Raw genomic sequence first — 14,517 nt, forward strand, 5'->3', positions numbered from 1 at the left:
TACCTTTATATCCTATCTTGTCTGCTTTTATGGGCAAGGAGGGAAAATTTGGGAAACGATTAAAATAATTTAATAGATTCCGGAAAAAAGAAATAATAAAATAGTCGGTAATGGTTTCAGGCTAACGCGACATAAAAGAGAAATGGTTTCGGTCGCTCGCTACGATGAGGACGGCCATGCAGCCGCGGTGATCTGACTGAGCGAATGGAGATCCCGTCGGGGAGAGCTTAGGCGCTCGGCACAGTGCTCCGCACGCGGTAGGCGCCCGGTGGTACCATCGGCCGAGGGCGGCGAGACCCCGATGGAAGCGAATACGTTCGAATGACCCCACGAGCCGCAGAATGAGCCGGCCTCAGATCTCGGGATGCGCGGTTCTTTCAAACTCGGGGCGCCGGGTGTGAGGACGAGGAGAAGGAGGAGGAGGAGGAGGAGGAGGAGGAGGAGGAAGAAGGGGGTCTTCGAATCTAGCTCCAGCCTTGCTTCAGGATTTGGGGGCCGGTGGGGGACCGACTGCCCGGAGGACAGAGAGGGGCACTTGGTGGCCTTTCAGAACCAACCCGTCGAGAGGGTTTCTGGTGCGGGACACGCCCGGGGAGACCAGCTATCCATCCCGGGGCCCTCCCCTCCCATAGAAACGCCACCAGCCCGGAGGGCAAGGACCCTGAGGGCGACACCGCGTCCCCCGGTTGGGTGGGCGTGGCGAGACTCTGCCCCGGGCGGGGGCGCTGGGCCCGGTGGAGAGTAAACCCCCCCAGCCCACCCCCACTCAGCCGCTTCACTCTCAGGCAGCGACCAACGGCACTTAGGAAGTACGCAAGGCGTACGAAGGGGAACACACCAACAAGAAAGAGCAACTAGGCCGTGTGGGGAGGAGGGAGGAGAGGGGTCTCTTTCTCTCTCTTTCTCTCTTTCCCTCCCTTCCTTCCTCCCTCCCTCCCCCGAATCACGCTTTCCCAGCCAACTCTCGAATGACTGAAGACAGGAGAATCTTTGCTGTTATGTCCTGGCAGGAGAGGCAGGGCAGAACTAGGGATTGGGGCCCACAGACCCACTCTTCACAGAATTCTTCTAGAGACAAAGAGATAAGACGTCCCCCCGCCCTTCCAGACGCTCAGAGAGAGGAAGGCCAACTGGGTTTCCCCATCCTTCCACAGAACCACCGGGATTGCCCGTGGCTCTCCGGACCAAGAGCGTGGGCCCCGGTGGCCGGGGCCGCTTAGGGGCCAAGTAGCCACCGGTGACTTGAGCCGCCGCCGGCATCACCGGGAGACAGCAAACACCCTTCTGTCTTCAGTTTCGGAACCCAGGGAGGGCGCACGCGTTTCTAGAGGGAAACCCCCGGCGAACCCCGACCGCGGCAGGTGGGAGACCTTCGTGCCAGCCGGAACCCGCCAGCCCCGTTGGGAATCTGGGCCCTCCCTAGCCTGGGGAGTGTGTTTCCTACGCTCGCGTGAGAGTGGTGTAGACACGTCAACAAAGAGCAAGCATACAGTACCTTTCACTATCTTATCCAAATAGTGAGCTTGAGAAATGAGAAAAGAAGGAGAAGGTGGGGGGGGTGGAAAAAAAAGAGAAGACAGACAGACATTTCAGAAGGGTCACATGGCACAGGAAAAATTCCGGATTCCACATGCAGTTAGCTGTCGCGGACGAGGCTCCCGCCGCCCCCTGCGAGTCGGCGAACGGCGCCTGGCTTCCGGTGGCGGGGAGTGCGGCTCCACTGCAGGAGGCCTGGGGGGTTTGCCAGAGAAGGAGGCGGGGGGAAGATCGACCCATTGCCGCTGCCCAGATTTGTGACACTTTCTCCTCCCTTTCCCCCCACCCTGTGTCCATCCAGCCCCCGCCCTCGCAGCCGGCTCCTGTTGGACAACGATTCAGATGCAGGCCATCCCCGTTAAGTGCTGTGACGGTAGGCTGTCAGCTCGCTGTGGGCGGGGAACGTGTCCACCGACTCTGTTAGACCGTACTCTCCAAAGTGCTCGGGACAGTGCTCTGCACACGGTAAACGCTCAGCAAATACCACTCATGGACCGATTGCTGGCGGGTTGGATGCCCTGAGAAATGAAGAACTCGGTGAGGGCGGGATCCCCACAGCCCCTTTCCCGGGGATTATGTGGTTTGGGGGTCAGGTCCTCTGACCCTGGGGAAGCCGCCGCTGCGTTTTTCCATTCGAGATCACGACGGCATCTATTAAGGGCTTACTATGTGCTAAGAAGCGTTGGGTTATGCACAAGGTTGGAGTAGCGAACGCAATCCTGGGCCCGCGTGGGACAAACGGTCTCTCTTATCACTGTTTTTTGATAGATGAAGAGACCTAGGCTCAGAGATTAGAGAAGCAGCGTGGTTTAATGGATAGAGCACGGGCCTGGGAGTCGGAAGGACCTGGGTTCTAATCCGGTGTGACCTTGGGCAAGTCACTTCACTTCTCTGTGCCTCAGTTACCTCATCTATAAAATGGGGATTAAGACTGTGAACCCCACATGGGACAACCGGATTACCTTGTATCTACCCCAGCACTTAGAACAGTGCCTGGCACATAGTAAGTACTTAACAGATACCATAATAATCCTTACTATTAATTATTATGCTCTGTGCCTCAGTTTCCTCATCTGTAAAATGGGAATAAGAGCGTGAGCCCCATGGGGGACAGGGACTATTTCCAAAATGATTAATTTGTATCGCATCTACCCCACTGCTTATAATGGTGCTCGGCACATAGTAAGTGCTTAACGAGTACCATTATTATTATTATTATTACTACTACTAGACTCAAGTGACTCTCGCTAAATCACTTTGCAGCCCAGGGGCAGAATTGGGAATTAAAACCCAGGTGTCCTAACCCTCAGACCTGCGCTCTTTCCACTCGGCTTCATTGCCTCACGGGTAATAAATGTGTATTAAGAAATACCACGGTCATTATCATTCTAATTGTTATCGCTATCAGTGTTTCAGATGGTCCCGCTCAGGCTAGCCGACCTACTTGAGACCAGGATTTTAATTTTTTTTCCCTGGAGTCACACATCCCGGTGACTGGTCCAGACAGACATCACCGGTGATGCTAAACGAAGAGCCAACGATGTCAGGCAGAGAGCCAACCAGACCAGACAGAGCCAGCGGCGCCAGAGAGAGCGTCGACGAGACCAAACAGAGGCCGAGGCCAAACGGAGCGCAATTGGGGCCGAAGACGGAGCCAACTAGGCCAGAGAGCCAGTGATGCCACATTCAGAGCCAACTAGGCCAAACAGAGAGCTGAGGTCAAAAAGAGCCAGCCATAGCAGAGCGCTACCGATGCCAAACAGAGAGCCAACGATGCCAGACGGATAACCAACGGTGCCAGACGGAGAACCGGTGACGCCAGACAGAGAATGCCGGACCGATAGCCAACAACGCCAGCCTGACAGCCGAAGATGCCAGAGAGCCCATGATGCCAGACCGAGAGCCAACGGTGCCAGAGAGGCAACGATGCCAGACTGACGGCCAGCGATTCAAGAGAACCAAAGACGCCAGACTGATAGCCATCACTGTCGGAAAGAGCACCGACGACGCCGGGCCGCGAATCAACGACGCCGGACCGATAGTCGACCGGGCCAGGCAGGGGGCCAGCGACGTCAGAGTGGCCGGGAGCGGGGTGCCGAACGGTGAGGGCCGCGTGGACTACCGAACTCACACCGCAACTAAGGCAGGCTGAGAGATTCAACTACGACACCGAACAAACGTTACGACAAATAAGTGAGTAAAAGACCCCAAGGATCGTCTTTTGTGTGTTTGGTCCCGCTTTGCAATTCTGAGGTCGGCGGCTTGGAACCTGGAGAGAACGGTAAAGAGACACCAGATTTTGGCTGTGTGAGGAAGGAAAGGCAGGGGGTCGGGGGGAGGGCGGTGAAGAGGTCGGAAGGAGAAGCGGTTATCTACAGGCCGACGACGACGGCGGCTGAAAAAGGTCCATCGCGATGTAAGCCGGCTCAGGGAAGAGGAGCAAAACTCTCCCGTGGGGATTAGGATGGTGCCGCTGGCAGCTGTGATCGTCGGTGATGGAACACTGCAAGAGTCTGCCCAGGACGTTACGGCACCGGACGGCCAACGGTGAAAATGCCATTCTGGAGGGGCAAAGCCGAGCGGTGTCCCGTGTCTTCAACACGGGAGCCCCATTTAAGGGAGAAGCAGCGTGGCTCAGTGGAAAGAGCCCGGGCTCGGGAGTCAGAGGTCGTGGGTTCGTATCCCGGCTCTGCCACTTGTCACTTCACTTCTCTGGGCCTCAGTGACCTTATCTGTAAAATGGGGATGAAGACTGGGAGCCTCACGTGGGACAACCTGATTACTCTGTATCTACCCCGGCGCTTAGAACGGTGCTCTGCACATAGTAAACGCTTAACAAATACCAACATTATTATTAAAAGAACATCTTGTTTCATACATCTTGTTTCATCTAAACGAGAAGCAGCGTGGCTTAGTGGAAGGAGCCCGGGCTTGGGAGTCAGAGGACGTGGGTTCCAATCCCGGCTTCGCCACTTGTCTGCTGTGTGACCTTGGGCAAGCCACTTAACTTCTCTGGGCCTCAGTTACTTCATCTGTCAAATGGGGATGAAGACTATGAGCCCCACGTGGGACAACCTGATGACCTTGTATCTACCCCAGTGCTTAGAACAGTGCTTGGCACATAGTAAGCACTGAACAAATGCCATAATAATAATAATCGAAATCCCCCTGACCATTAGATCGTCAGCTTCTCGAGGGGGCTGCTACGGTCATTCCTCAGGTATTTTTCCTCAGTACCCACTATAGTACCGTGTACACATTATACGTACAGTATGGCGCAGTGGCTAGAGCACGGGCCTGGGAGTCACGAGGTCATGAGTTCTAATTCTGGCTCTGCCACTTGTCTGCTGGGTGACCTTGGGCGAGTCACTCCACTTCTCTGGACCTCAGTTCCCTCATCTGTAAAATGGGGATTGAGACTCTGAGCCCCATATGGCACAGGGACTGTATCCAACTGGATTTGCTTCAACCACCTCAGCGCTTAGTACAGTGCCTGGCACATAGTAATCGCTTAACATACCATAATTATTATTATTACACTACCCTGCTCATAGTAGATGCCCAGTATGCTGCTCTGCCTCTAGTAGATGCCTAACACATTGCCATAGAAGACAGCCAGTAAGCTGCCCTGTCTATAGAAGGTTCTCAGTACACTGCCCTTCCCGGAGTAGATTCCCAGTATGCTGCCCTGCCCATAGTAGCTGCACACTACACTGTCCTGCCTATAGTAGATGCCCAGTATGCTGCCCTGCCCTCAGCAGATGCCCAGAATGCTGCCCTGCCCATAGTAGATGGTCAGTATGTTGTCCTGCTCACAGTAGATGCCCAGTACGGTGCTCTTCTCACAAAAGGTGCCCAGCCAATACCGGTGACGACGACGATACCCTGAAGAGGCCAAAGAGCTTTGCATCACCACCAGCCCCCTGGGGAAAACAAGGGATGGGGTCTCAACCTGGCCTGGGAAATGGGGCAAGAGCTTTTATGGGAGTTGGGGGGCTCAGATTGGAACAGGGCACTCTTGGGGAAGGAGGGCAGTCCCGCTCTTGAGGAGCTTCCAAGCCCGGGCTGTTGGGGGTTGGGGAGGGAGGGATCTGGACTTCAGGTGGGCTCTAGAGGGTGGGAGGTCCGGGTCACAGGGGGCAGCAAGGCGTAGGGGGAATAGCATGAGTGGGAATGGCCGGGGTCGTAACTGGGTCTGGCCCCCAAGCAGGGTGATGATTTGGGGGAGGGTCATCTGGGAGCCCTTCAGAGGGGACGGTCCGGGCACAGAAACCCAAGGAAGAAATGCTCTGGCTACGCTGGACTCACGGTCACTCACCAGGCCACCATGGACGAGAAGACAGACGGCTTGGCCGCCTCCCCTCCTTTCCCTCCCCACTTCCTGGCCTTCTCAGCTGCGTCCGCCTGTCCCCACCCTGCCTCGTGCTCCCTGGGACCGGCTGAACCACGCAGGGCTCGGGTTGAGGGCCCCAACCAATCGACGTGCACCGAGCGCCTCCCGAGGGCCGCACTAGGTGCCAAGCACTGGGGCGGGAAATCCCCATGGGGAGCTTCCAGTCGAAGGGCTGCCAAGCTCCCTGAAGAAGATCATCCAGCCTAGGCAGCTCTCACAGAACCCACGACCAGGAGGACCCACGTCCAGGAGGACCCCTCCCCTGACCGGGACCGCAACCGAACCTAGGAGGCCTAGATCCAGTGCTCAGCACACAGTAAGCGCCCAAGAAACACCGGTGATTGAACCAATGGATCGGTTGGCACCCGCCATCAGAACCGGGCCATCCCACCAGCCGATTACCTAAGATCCTCCAAGACCCTGATGGGGGGGTGTAGGGAAAATCCTGATTTCGCCATGCACGATACCTGCCTCATACAGTAACTTTCCAAAAATGGCTCCCGTCAGCAACTTATTAAATATGCAAACTAGGTATCATTCCCAGCTTCCTCACCGACCCGTTTCGGCAGATGAGATCGCCTAGCTATAGTCGGCAAATAAGTATATATTAAATCCATTTATTCCAATCAGCCCCTGTTCAAATCAGCAGGCACAGCGGAGCCGATGATTTGATGTTCCTTAATTGGCTCTCATTGCTCGTTTTATCACTGATTACCCTGTCGTAAAGGATTATACCGCCGACGCGGTGTTAATAACGCCGGGCCGTGAGTCTTATTCATTCCCTTTAAGAAACCCATTCGCTCACCGTAATGTAGCAGTAGTCATAATGGTATTTACTGAGTGCCCACTGTGGGCTGAGCGCTTGGGAAAAGGACAGCAGAAGCACGAGAGACTCTCTTCGCCCACAAGGAGCTTCTCCTCTAATGGGGGACCACGATCTGTCTCCTGCAGGGCTGGGATCACCCCTTCCAATGATCCACCTTTCATCTGTCCATCTAGACTGTAAGCTCGTTGTGGGCAGGGAATGTGTCTATTTATTGTTCTTTTGTAGTCTTCCAAGCACTTAGTGCAGTGCTCTGCACACAGTGTGCGCTCAATAAATACGATTGAATGAATGAACCTGTCACAATGGCAACTGCTAAATTGAGAGAGCCAGGTGGGAAAACAGGAGTCTTTAAGAGATGGCTTCTGGGTGATCTTCAGGGAGACATTTCCTATTTTGGGAAGGAGAAAGCGGAGGATGAAGAGGAGGGTGAAGAGGAGGAGAAAGATGAGAAGAAGGAGAAGGGCTTTCCTGATTCAACCCTCCTTTCCTCTTCTCCCATTCCCTTCTGCATTGCCCTGACTTGTTCCCTTTATTTATCCCCCAACCCCAGCCCCAGGGCCTTTATATACATATCTGTAATTTATTTATTCATTTATATTAATGTCTGTCTCCCCCTCTAGATGGTAAGCTCGATGTGGGCAGGAAATGTGACTGTTTATTGTTCTAGTGTACTCTCCCAAGTGCCTAGTACAGTGATTTGCACACTGTAAGTGCTCAATAAACACTACAATGAATGAAGGAGAGAAGATGGGTATTCGGGGTGAGGTTGGGGGGGCATCCTGGGGGGAACCCCCAGTGTCCAGCCACTACTCTAAGCAGGAGTTCCCTGTTGGGGACCCCTCCCCCAGCCCAAGAATCCATTTTCCCCTCAAGCCCCCAGGGGGATGTCTGACTGAAAGGATGGCATAGGATAGGGCATGGGCCTGGGAGTTAGAAGGATGTGGGTTCTAATCCCCACTCTGCCACTTGTCTGCTGTGTGACCTTGGGCAAGTCACTTCACTTCTCTGGGCCTCAGTTTCCTCATCCGTAAAATGGGGATTAAGACTGTGAGTCCCACGTGGGACAAGGACTGTGTCCAACCTGATTAGCTCGTATCTATCCCAGTGCTTAGCACAGTACCGCAAACAAATGCCATTATAAAAAAAAAGTCGCGGGGGAGGTGTTCACATAGAGGCCGAAGGAAAGGGTGTCGAGATGGAAAGCGAGAGAAAGCCAGTGACGCTTGTAATTAGCCACGCAGTCGCTGAACCGGAGGAGCCCGGGGCCAAATGGGACTCCGAGGGGTCACTTCATCCAGTCCCCTGACTCCAGGACACTGCAGGAACATTCCAAAAATCTTCCACAGAAGCTCCTACTGGAAACTGGGAAGTTCTTTCTTATGGCTAGTCGACACAACTCTTGCTGTAATGTGAGCCCATTTCACTAAGTTGTGTCTTCCACGGAGTTGGACAACCGTTGGCCCCCATGGTAACCCCCAAAAGATGTGTACTGTGAGGCAGACCGTTGGTTGAACTTTTTCACTGGGTCTCCTCACTCTGACTCTTGAATCCCTCTGGTTTTTTAAATTGCGTTTGTTAAGTGTTTACCAAGTGCCAGGCTCTGTTCTAAGTGCGGGGGTAGATATGAGCTACTTTCCAAGCGCTTAGTACAGTGCTCTGCACACAGTAAGCACTCGATAAATATGACTGAATGTATCAGTGAATGAATGACACAGTCCATATCCCATATGGGGCTCACAGTCTTAATCCTCATTTGACAGATAAGATAACTGAGGCACAGAGGAGTACTTTACCTAAGGTCACACAGCAGACAAGTGGTAGAGTCAGGATTAGAATCCAGGACCTTCTGATTCCCAGGCCCATGCTCCATTCAATAGGTCATGATGGTCCCACCCTTCCTATGGGTCCCACCGGAAGACTGCACCCACTGTTCCCTAAAGCCAGGGGCCAAACCCATCTCCAGGCCGGTGACTCATATTCCACGGAAAAATGAAATCCTCCTCCCCCATCCAATTGCCGGGGCCCTTCAATTTTCCCAAAGCACCTTTACATTGGCGATTTCATTTCGTCTTCACAACAGCTCTACGTGGGGGGTCTCTGCCCCATTTCACAGAGGAGGAAACTGAGGCCCAGAGAGGTTGAATGATTTGCCTGAGGCCACGCAGCAGGCCGGGATTTGAACCCAGGTCTCCCGACTCCCGGTCCAGTGCCCTCCCCACTGTGCCATGGAATCCACGTCGATGGAAGCCGAGCAAGTTTTCCCGACAGAGGCCCTGGCTCTGAGGTAGAGTGTTGGGGGAGAGGGGACTGGCAATTTTTGAGGAAAAAGAAGCAGAAAAAAGGAAAATCTTCTTCATGAACCCACAGTCCCTGAATGCATTTTTCCGGCTGCAGTTTCCCCAGCCATAGCCACAAGCATGCTGTGACGTGGGTGTCTGACCTTGCATGGGTGGGAAGGTCAACCTGACCCAAGGCCGGGCAGACCCTTTTCTGCTCTAAAGTGAGTGGCCCGATGGCCACTCAGGGTTTGGCCCCTGACCTTTGGGAACAGATGGCTCGATGCCTGCCGGGGGTGGTCTGTGGGGGAATCGACTTGACCCTGGCAGGCCCTAAGGCCTTGGATGAAGCTGCTTTAGGAGAGGAGAAGGGGAGAGAAAAGGAGAAGGGGGAAGAGACAAGACTCAAGACTCAATTCTGGGTCCACTTCTATTCTCCACCCATACCCACTCCCTTGGAGAACTCACTCATTCCCATGACTTCAATTACCATCTCTATGCAGATGATTCCCTCATCTCCAGCCTGTAACCTTGGCATTATCCTCAACTCATCTCTCTCATTCAACCCACATATTCAATCCGCCACCAAATCCTGTGGGTTTCACCTTCACGGCATTGCCAAAATTTGCCCTTTCCTCTCCATCCAAACTGCTACCGCGCTGATCCAAGCATTTATAATAATAATAATAATAGTGGTATTTCTTTAGTGCTTACTATGTGCCAGGCACTTTTCTAAGCGCTGGGATGGATACAAAAAAATGAGCCATCACAGTCCCTTGTCCCATAGGGGGCTCACAGTCTCGATCCCTCTTTTACAGATGAGGTAACTGAGGCACAGAGAAGTGAAGCGATTTGCCCAAGGTCACGCGGCAGATGAGTGGTGGAGCTGGGATTAGAATCTATGACCTTGACTCTCAGGCCTGGGCTCTCTCCACTACGCTCTGCTGCTTCTCCTAATCCCACCTTGATTGTCGCCTCAGACTCCTTGCTGACCTCCTGCTTCCCACCCCTCCTGGCTCCAAGCCAGACTCCGCTCTGCTGCCTGGCTCATTTATCTAAAAAAACACTCGGTCCATGTTTTCCCCACTTCTCAAGAACCTCTAGTGCTTGCCTATCCACCTCCACATTCAACAGAAGCTCCTCCTCATTGACTTTATGGCTCTCAATCAGCTCACCCCCTGCTACCTTACCTTGCTGGTCTACTACAACCCGACCCGCACATTTCGCTCTTCTGCCGACCTATTCACCGTACTCCGATCTTGTCGATCCCGCCGCCGAGCCCTTGCCCACGTCCTCCCTCTGGCATGAAACTCCCTTCCCCTTCGAATCTGACAATCACTCTTGCCACCTTTAAAAGCCCTCCTTAAATAACACCTCCAAAGGTCTGTCCCCTACTAAGCCCTCATTTCCTCTACGTCCCTTCCCCTCGGCACTGCCTAAGCACTAAGACCTGTACCCCATAAGCACTTAATACTGATTCACATCACCTTTAGCCCCACAGCAATCTGCCATAATTTATTGTAAGGTCTGTCTCCCCTCTAGACTGGAAGAGGGGAAGAGGGGAGAGCAAGAGGGAGAGAGAGGAAAGATCAATCAGTCAATTGACTGCTTACTGTGTACACATCACTGTACTAAGCAATTGGGAGATCACAATACAACAGAACTGGTAGACAAGTTCCCTGCCCACGAGGAGCTTAAAATCTAGAGAGAGAGGAAAGCGGGTCGGGGTGAGGAGGAAAAGATGACGAGTGACAGCCAGAGGCACAGAGACGCAGGGAGGAAGGGGAGGAGGAGAGGGAGAACAGAGAGGAAGAAAAAAACACGCAAAGCAAAAGGAAAGGGAAGAGGGGAGAAGGAGGGGAGGGAAAGAGGGGTTTTTTGGCGTGGGGAGGGGGCATTTCTTGCATCTTTGCTCTGGGTCTGGCCACTCTCCAGCTGGATGGAAGAGGGGAATAGGGAGAGAAAAGGAGAGGGAGACGGGACCTCCATCCAATGGGTAAGCAGAAGGGGACTCACCAGCCACGAGCACGGAGGGGTAGACGGAAGGACAGGCCTGGCCCACGAGGTTCAAACAGTGGCCTCATGGTGAATAATAAAAACGGCCATATTTTTTAAGCATTTACTATGTGCCAAACATTGTACTAAGCACTGGAGTAGATACAAAATGATCGGAGCAGACACAGTCCCTGTTCCGCATGAGTAATAACGATAGTGATAATTATTATATCGTTATACATGAATTGAAAATTAATATACCATGATATATTAAATGAATAATAATAATAATGATACCGGTATTTGTTGAGCACTTACTATGCGTCAAGCACTGTTCGAAGCACTGGAGTAGACACAAGATGATTAGGTCAGACACCGTCCCTGTCCCACACAAGGCTCACAAGTTAAGTAGGAGGGAGAACAGGGATTGAGTCCCTGTTTTACAGATGAGGTAACTGAGGCACAGAGACGTGAAGTAACTTGCCCAAGGTCGCACAGCAGGTATGTGGCATAGCCAGGATTAGAACCCAGGTCCTCTGACTCCCAGGCCCCAGGCTCTTTCCACCAGGCCACGTTGATCGCCACAGACTAAGGCTACGGCCTCCACAGCTCCTCACGCCTGTAGCCTCCACACAGCTACCGCTCGCCCGGGCCTTCTGTCACCGCAAGGCTACTGCCTTCACACGGCTACCGTCTAGACTTTCTCCCACTACACGGCTACTGCCTCCAAACAGCTGCTGCCCGCCAGGCCTTCTGCCGCCAAACGGCCACCGCCTGCTCAGGCCTTCTGCCACCAAACAGCTATTCCCGGCCCAGGCTTTCCACCTCCGCTCAGCTACCGCCTCCGCACGCTTCCGTTGCCTGACGCCTTCCGTCTCCACGTGTCTCCCATTTCCTCACGCCTTCCGCCTGGCTATAGCCACCTCCTTGCCCCTGCACCTCTGTGCCGATATCGCTTGAACTTGCGTGGCCCCGGAGCCAGAGGGTCCTAGAAGCGGGGTGGTGGGGGGGAGGCCAGGATCCCCCACACACGTGGGGCCCCCCAAAGCTGGAAGGCCCAGGGGACTCCCGTCCACCACCGTCTGCACCTTGGCGGGCTCGGCGGTGTCAGCGGGATAAAACCAGGCCGCATCCGGCAGGCTCCACTGGCCGGCCCACGGAAACGCGGTCATCGGCCGAGCTGGGCAGTCTGAGGCGGCTGGTCAGGCCGGGCAGAAGAGTCAGGCGGGGCAAAAGAGCCTGTTTCTCTCTCCGCCACTCTGCCCGGGGCCTGGGTCCGCTCCACGGCATCGCCGCTCCGTCTCCGTCAGCTAATGCCAAGTACGGGTGGAAGTGCTTGCCGGTCAAGTGTCAAGCGACAGCCCACATCACCTCCAACACCCCCAGTTCCCTGGCCATGCAGCCCTCAACCTCCCAGGCCCCTTCTGTCCCCCCATCTTCCCCGCACCCCTGTTTCCCTCCTTCCCCCCGACCCAACCCCAGTCCCTCAAGCTTTGCAGGATCTTGATTCCACGGTGTCCAAGCCCCGAGCAGGCGGGAAACCGGAGAGCACGGAGCCTTACGCGTAGGACAGTGCTCCCCTTTCCAGCCTTGGAGCCGGGTGGCACGGGGGGTGCTTACCGATCGTACGGTGTTCCCCATTCCGGCCCCGAGCGGGCAGGGAGCCGGACAGCGAGGGGGCTTACCGATGGTACAGTGCTCTCCGTTCCAGCCCTGATTGCACTGGCACTTCCCATCCTTGCAGGTCCCGTGCTCAGCGCAGCGGGGGTGGCAGGCTCGCTGGCTGCAGCCCGGCCCGGTCCAGCCCTCTTCGCAGCGACAGGCTCCCCCCATGCACACCCCATGGGGGCCGCAGTCCACCGGGCAGATTTCTGCAGGGGAACCAAGCGGGACGGGGGGAGGAGAGCAAGGCGGGGAAAGCATGGGAGGAAACGCGGAGCGCACAAGGAGAACGGAGGTGGGGGGAGGAAAAGTCGGGGGAAAGTGGAGAGAAGAGGAGCAAAGGAGAGAGGCAGAGAGACACAGAGAGGGAGGCAAGAGGAAAGCAAAGAGGGAGGGGAGAGATGAGGGAGGACAAGAGGTAGAGAAGGGAAGGAGGTAGGGAGGAAGAGAGAAGGGTAAGGGAGAAAAATGAGAAAGGGTGGGGGAAAGAGAGAGAGAAAACTAATTAATGACCAGACTTCTGTTTAAATCCCAGGTCAGGAACACAGAGTGAGCACCGGACCGACATTCCCAATCCACAGACCTTTCACTGAGTCAGGGCATTCCCAGGTCTGGTCCCAGAGAGTGCTCTGGGCACCCCTAATGAGCCTCCCTCCAGGGCTCACGTGCCAACATACCCACCGCCCAGTCACTGGGCAAAGTTGCTCGGGGGACTGGCCACTGGGGTCTCCCCACACTGCCCCTCGCCCCCGCCAAATCACGATCCCGGATGGCATCCCGGAGAGCTCCGGAGAGGCTGGCCTTCCCATCGGGGGCCGCGTCCCCGGGCCCGATCCCTCCCCGAGAGTCAAGCACCCCCAGCTCGTCCGAGACGGTGACTCATCAATCACCCCAGTGGCCCAGGATCAAATGGCCAGGCACGCATGGGCCAGTGATAAGAGTTTTCCGTTCGATTTTTCCGTACGCTCACTGAACTTATGGCCCAAGCGGCTTCTTTTTGCATCCTGTTCAACAAAACGACCCTTCAGGCTGACACATCTGCCGATACCTAATGCTAAATCCACCTGCCATTATCAAACGCTAAATTGCCATTTGCTTCCATCCAAGTACCCGGGAGGGAGGGACTGTGGCCGAGGTAAAATGTTTCAGCGGTATCTCAAAGCGAGAGGGTGAGAGAGAGAGAAGCAGAGAGGCAGAGAGAGAGAGGCAGAGAGAGACATGAGAGAAATTGCCAGCATAACAGTTCCCGAGTACTACTGAGAAAGAGCGCTAAGCCGAGCTCTTTCTCTCGCAGGGTAGGGGAAATAGGAGTGGCAGTTATTGGGTGCCCACTTGGGGGGATGCTCTGTACAAGGCGCTTGGGAAGGATGGAATAAAGAAGCGACACGTTTCTGCCCACAAGGAGCTTCCACTCTAACGGGGAAGGCGGACAGAACGTACGATCAAAATCCAGAGACCGAGTGGCCGGCGTATACCCGCGAAGGGCTCGGGAGGGTGGATATGGGTTCCGATAGTGGGTTTCAGGTCTCGTCCGATCCCCACGTGCCCTCGGGGAGCGGGTGATCGCGGGGCCGGTGCTGATGCCTGTCGCAGAATCTTGTGCGGCCGAGGGAGACCGTCCTGGCCGCCGCCCCCACCCCAGGGTGGGACCCTGGACTCCACCTTTCGGGATATCCAGGAAGGGAGCGGGGGAACTTCCCTGTTCCCTTCCAGCCCAGGTTAGGGAGCAGGTGAGGGCATCTAGGGGGCTTTAGCCTCCAGCCCCGCGGAGCGGCAGCCCAAGGATGACCAGGGAACGCACCCACCACATCATCACCCACCCGGATGTC

At 55.0% G+C, this 14,517-nt stretch overlaps 1 protein-coding gene across 1 annotated transcript in view; it reads right to left on the bottom strand.

The window, feature by feature from the left end:
- Nucleotides 1–14,517, bottom strand: part of TENM3 (teneurin transmembrane protein 3) — a 956,917-nt gene that overhangs the window by 34,942 nt on the left and 907,458 nt on the right. Inside the window, exon 17 of the mRNA XM_039913675.1 lies at nucleotides 12,712–12,897. Coding sequence (XP_039769609.1) covers nucleotides 12,712–12,897 — 186 coding nt within the window. The remainder of the gene's footprint in view (nucleotides 1–12,711; nucleotides 12,898–14,517) is intronic.

Source organism: Ornithorhynchus anatinus, chromosome 12, assembly GCF_004115215.2.
Source record: "Ornithorhynchus anatinus isolate Pmale09 chromosome 12, mOrnAna1.pri.v4, whole genome shotgun sequence".
NCBI classification, from domain to species: Eukaryota; Metazoa; Chordata; class Mammalia; order Monotremata; family Ornithorhynchidae; genus Ornithorhynchus; species Ornithorhynchus anatinus.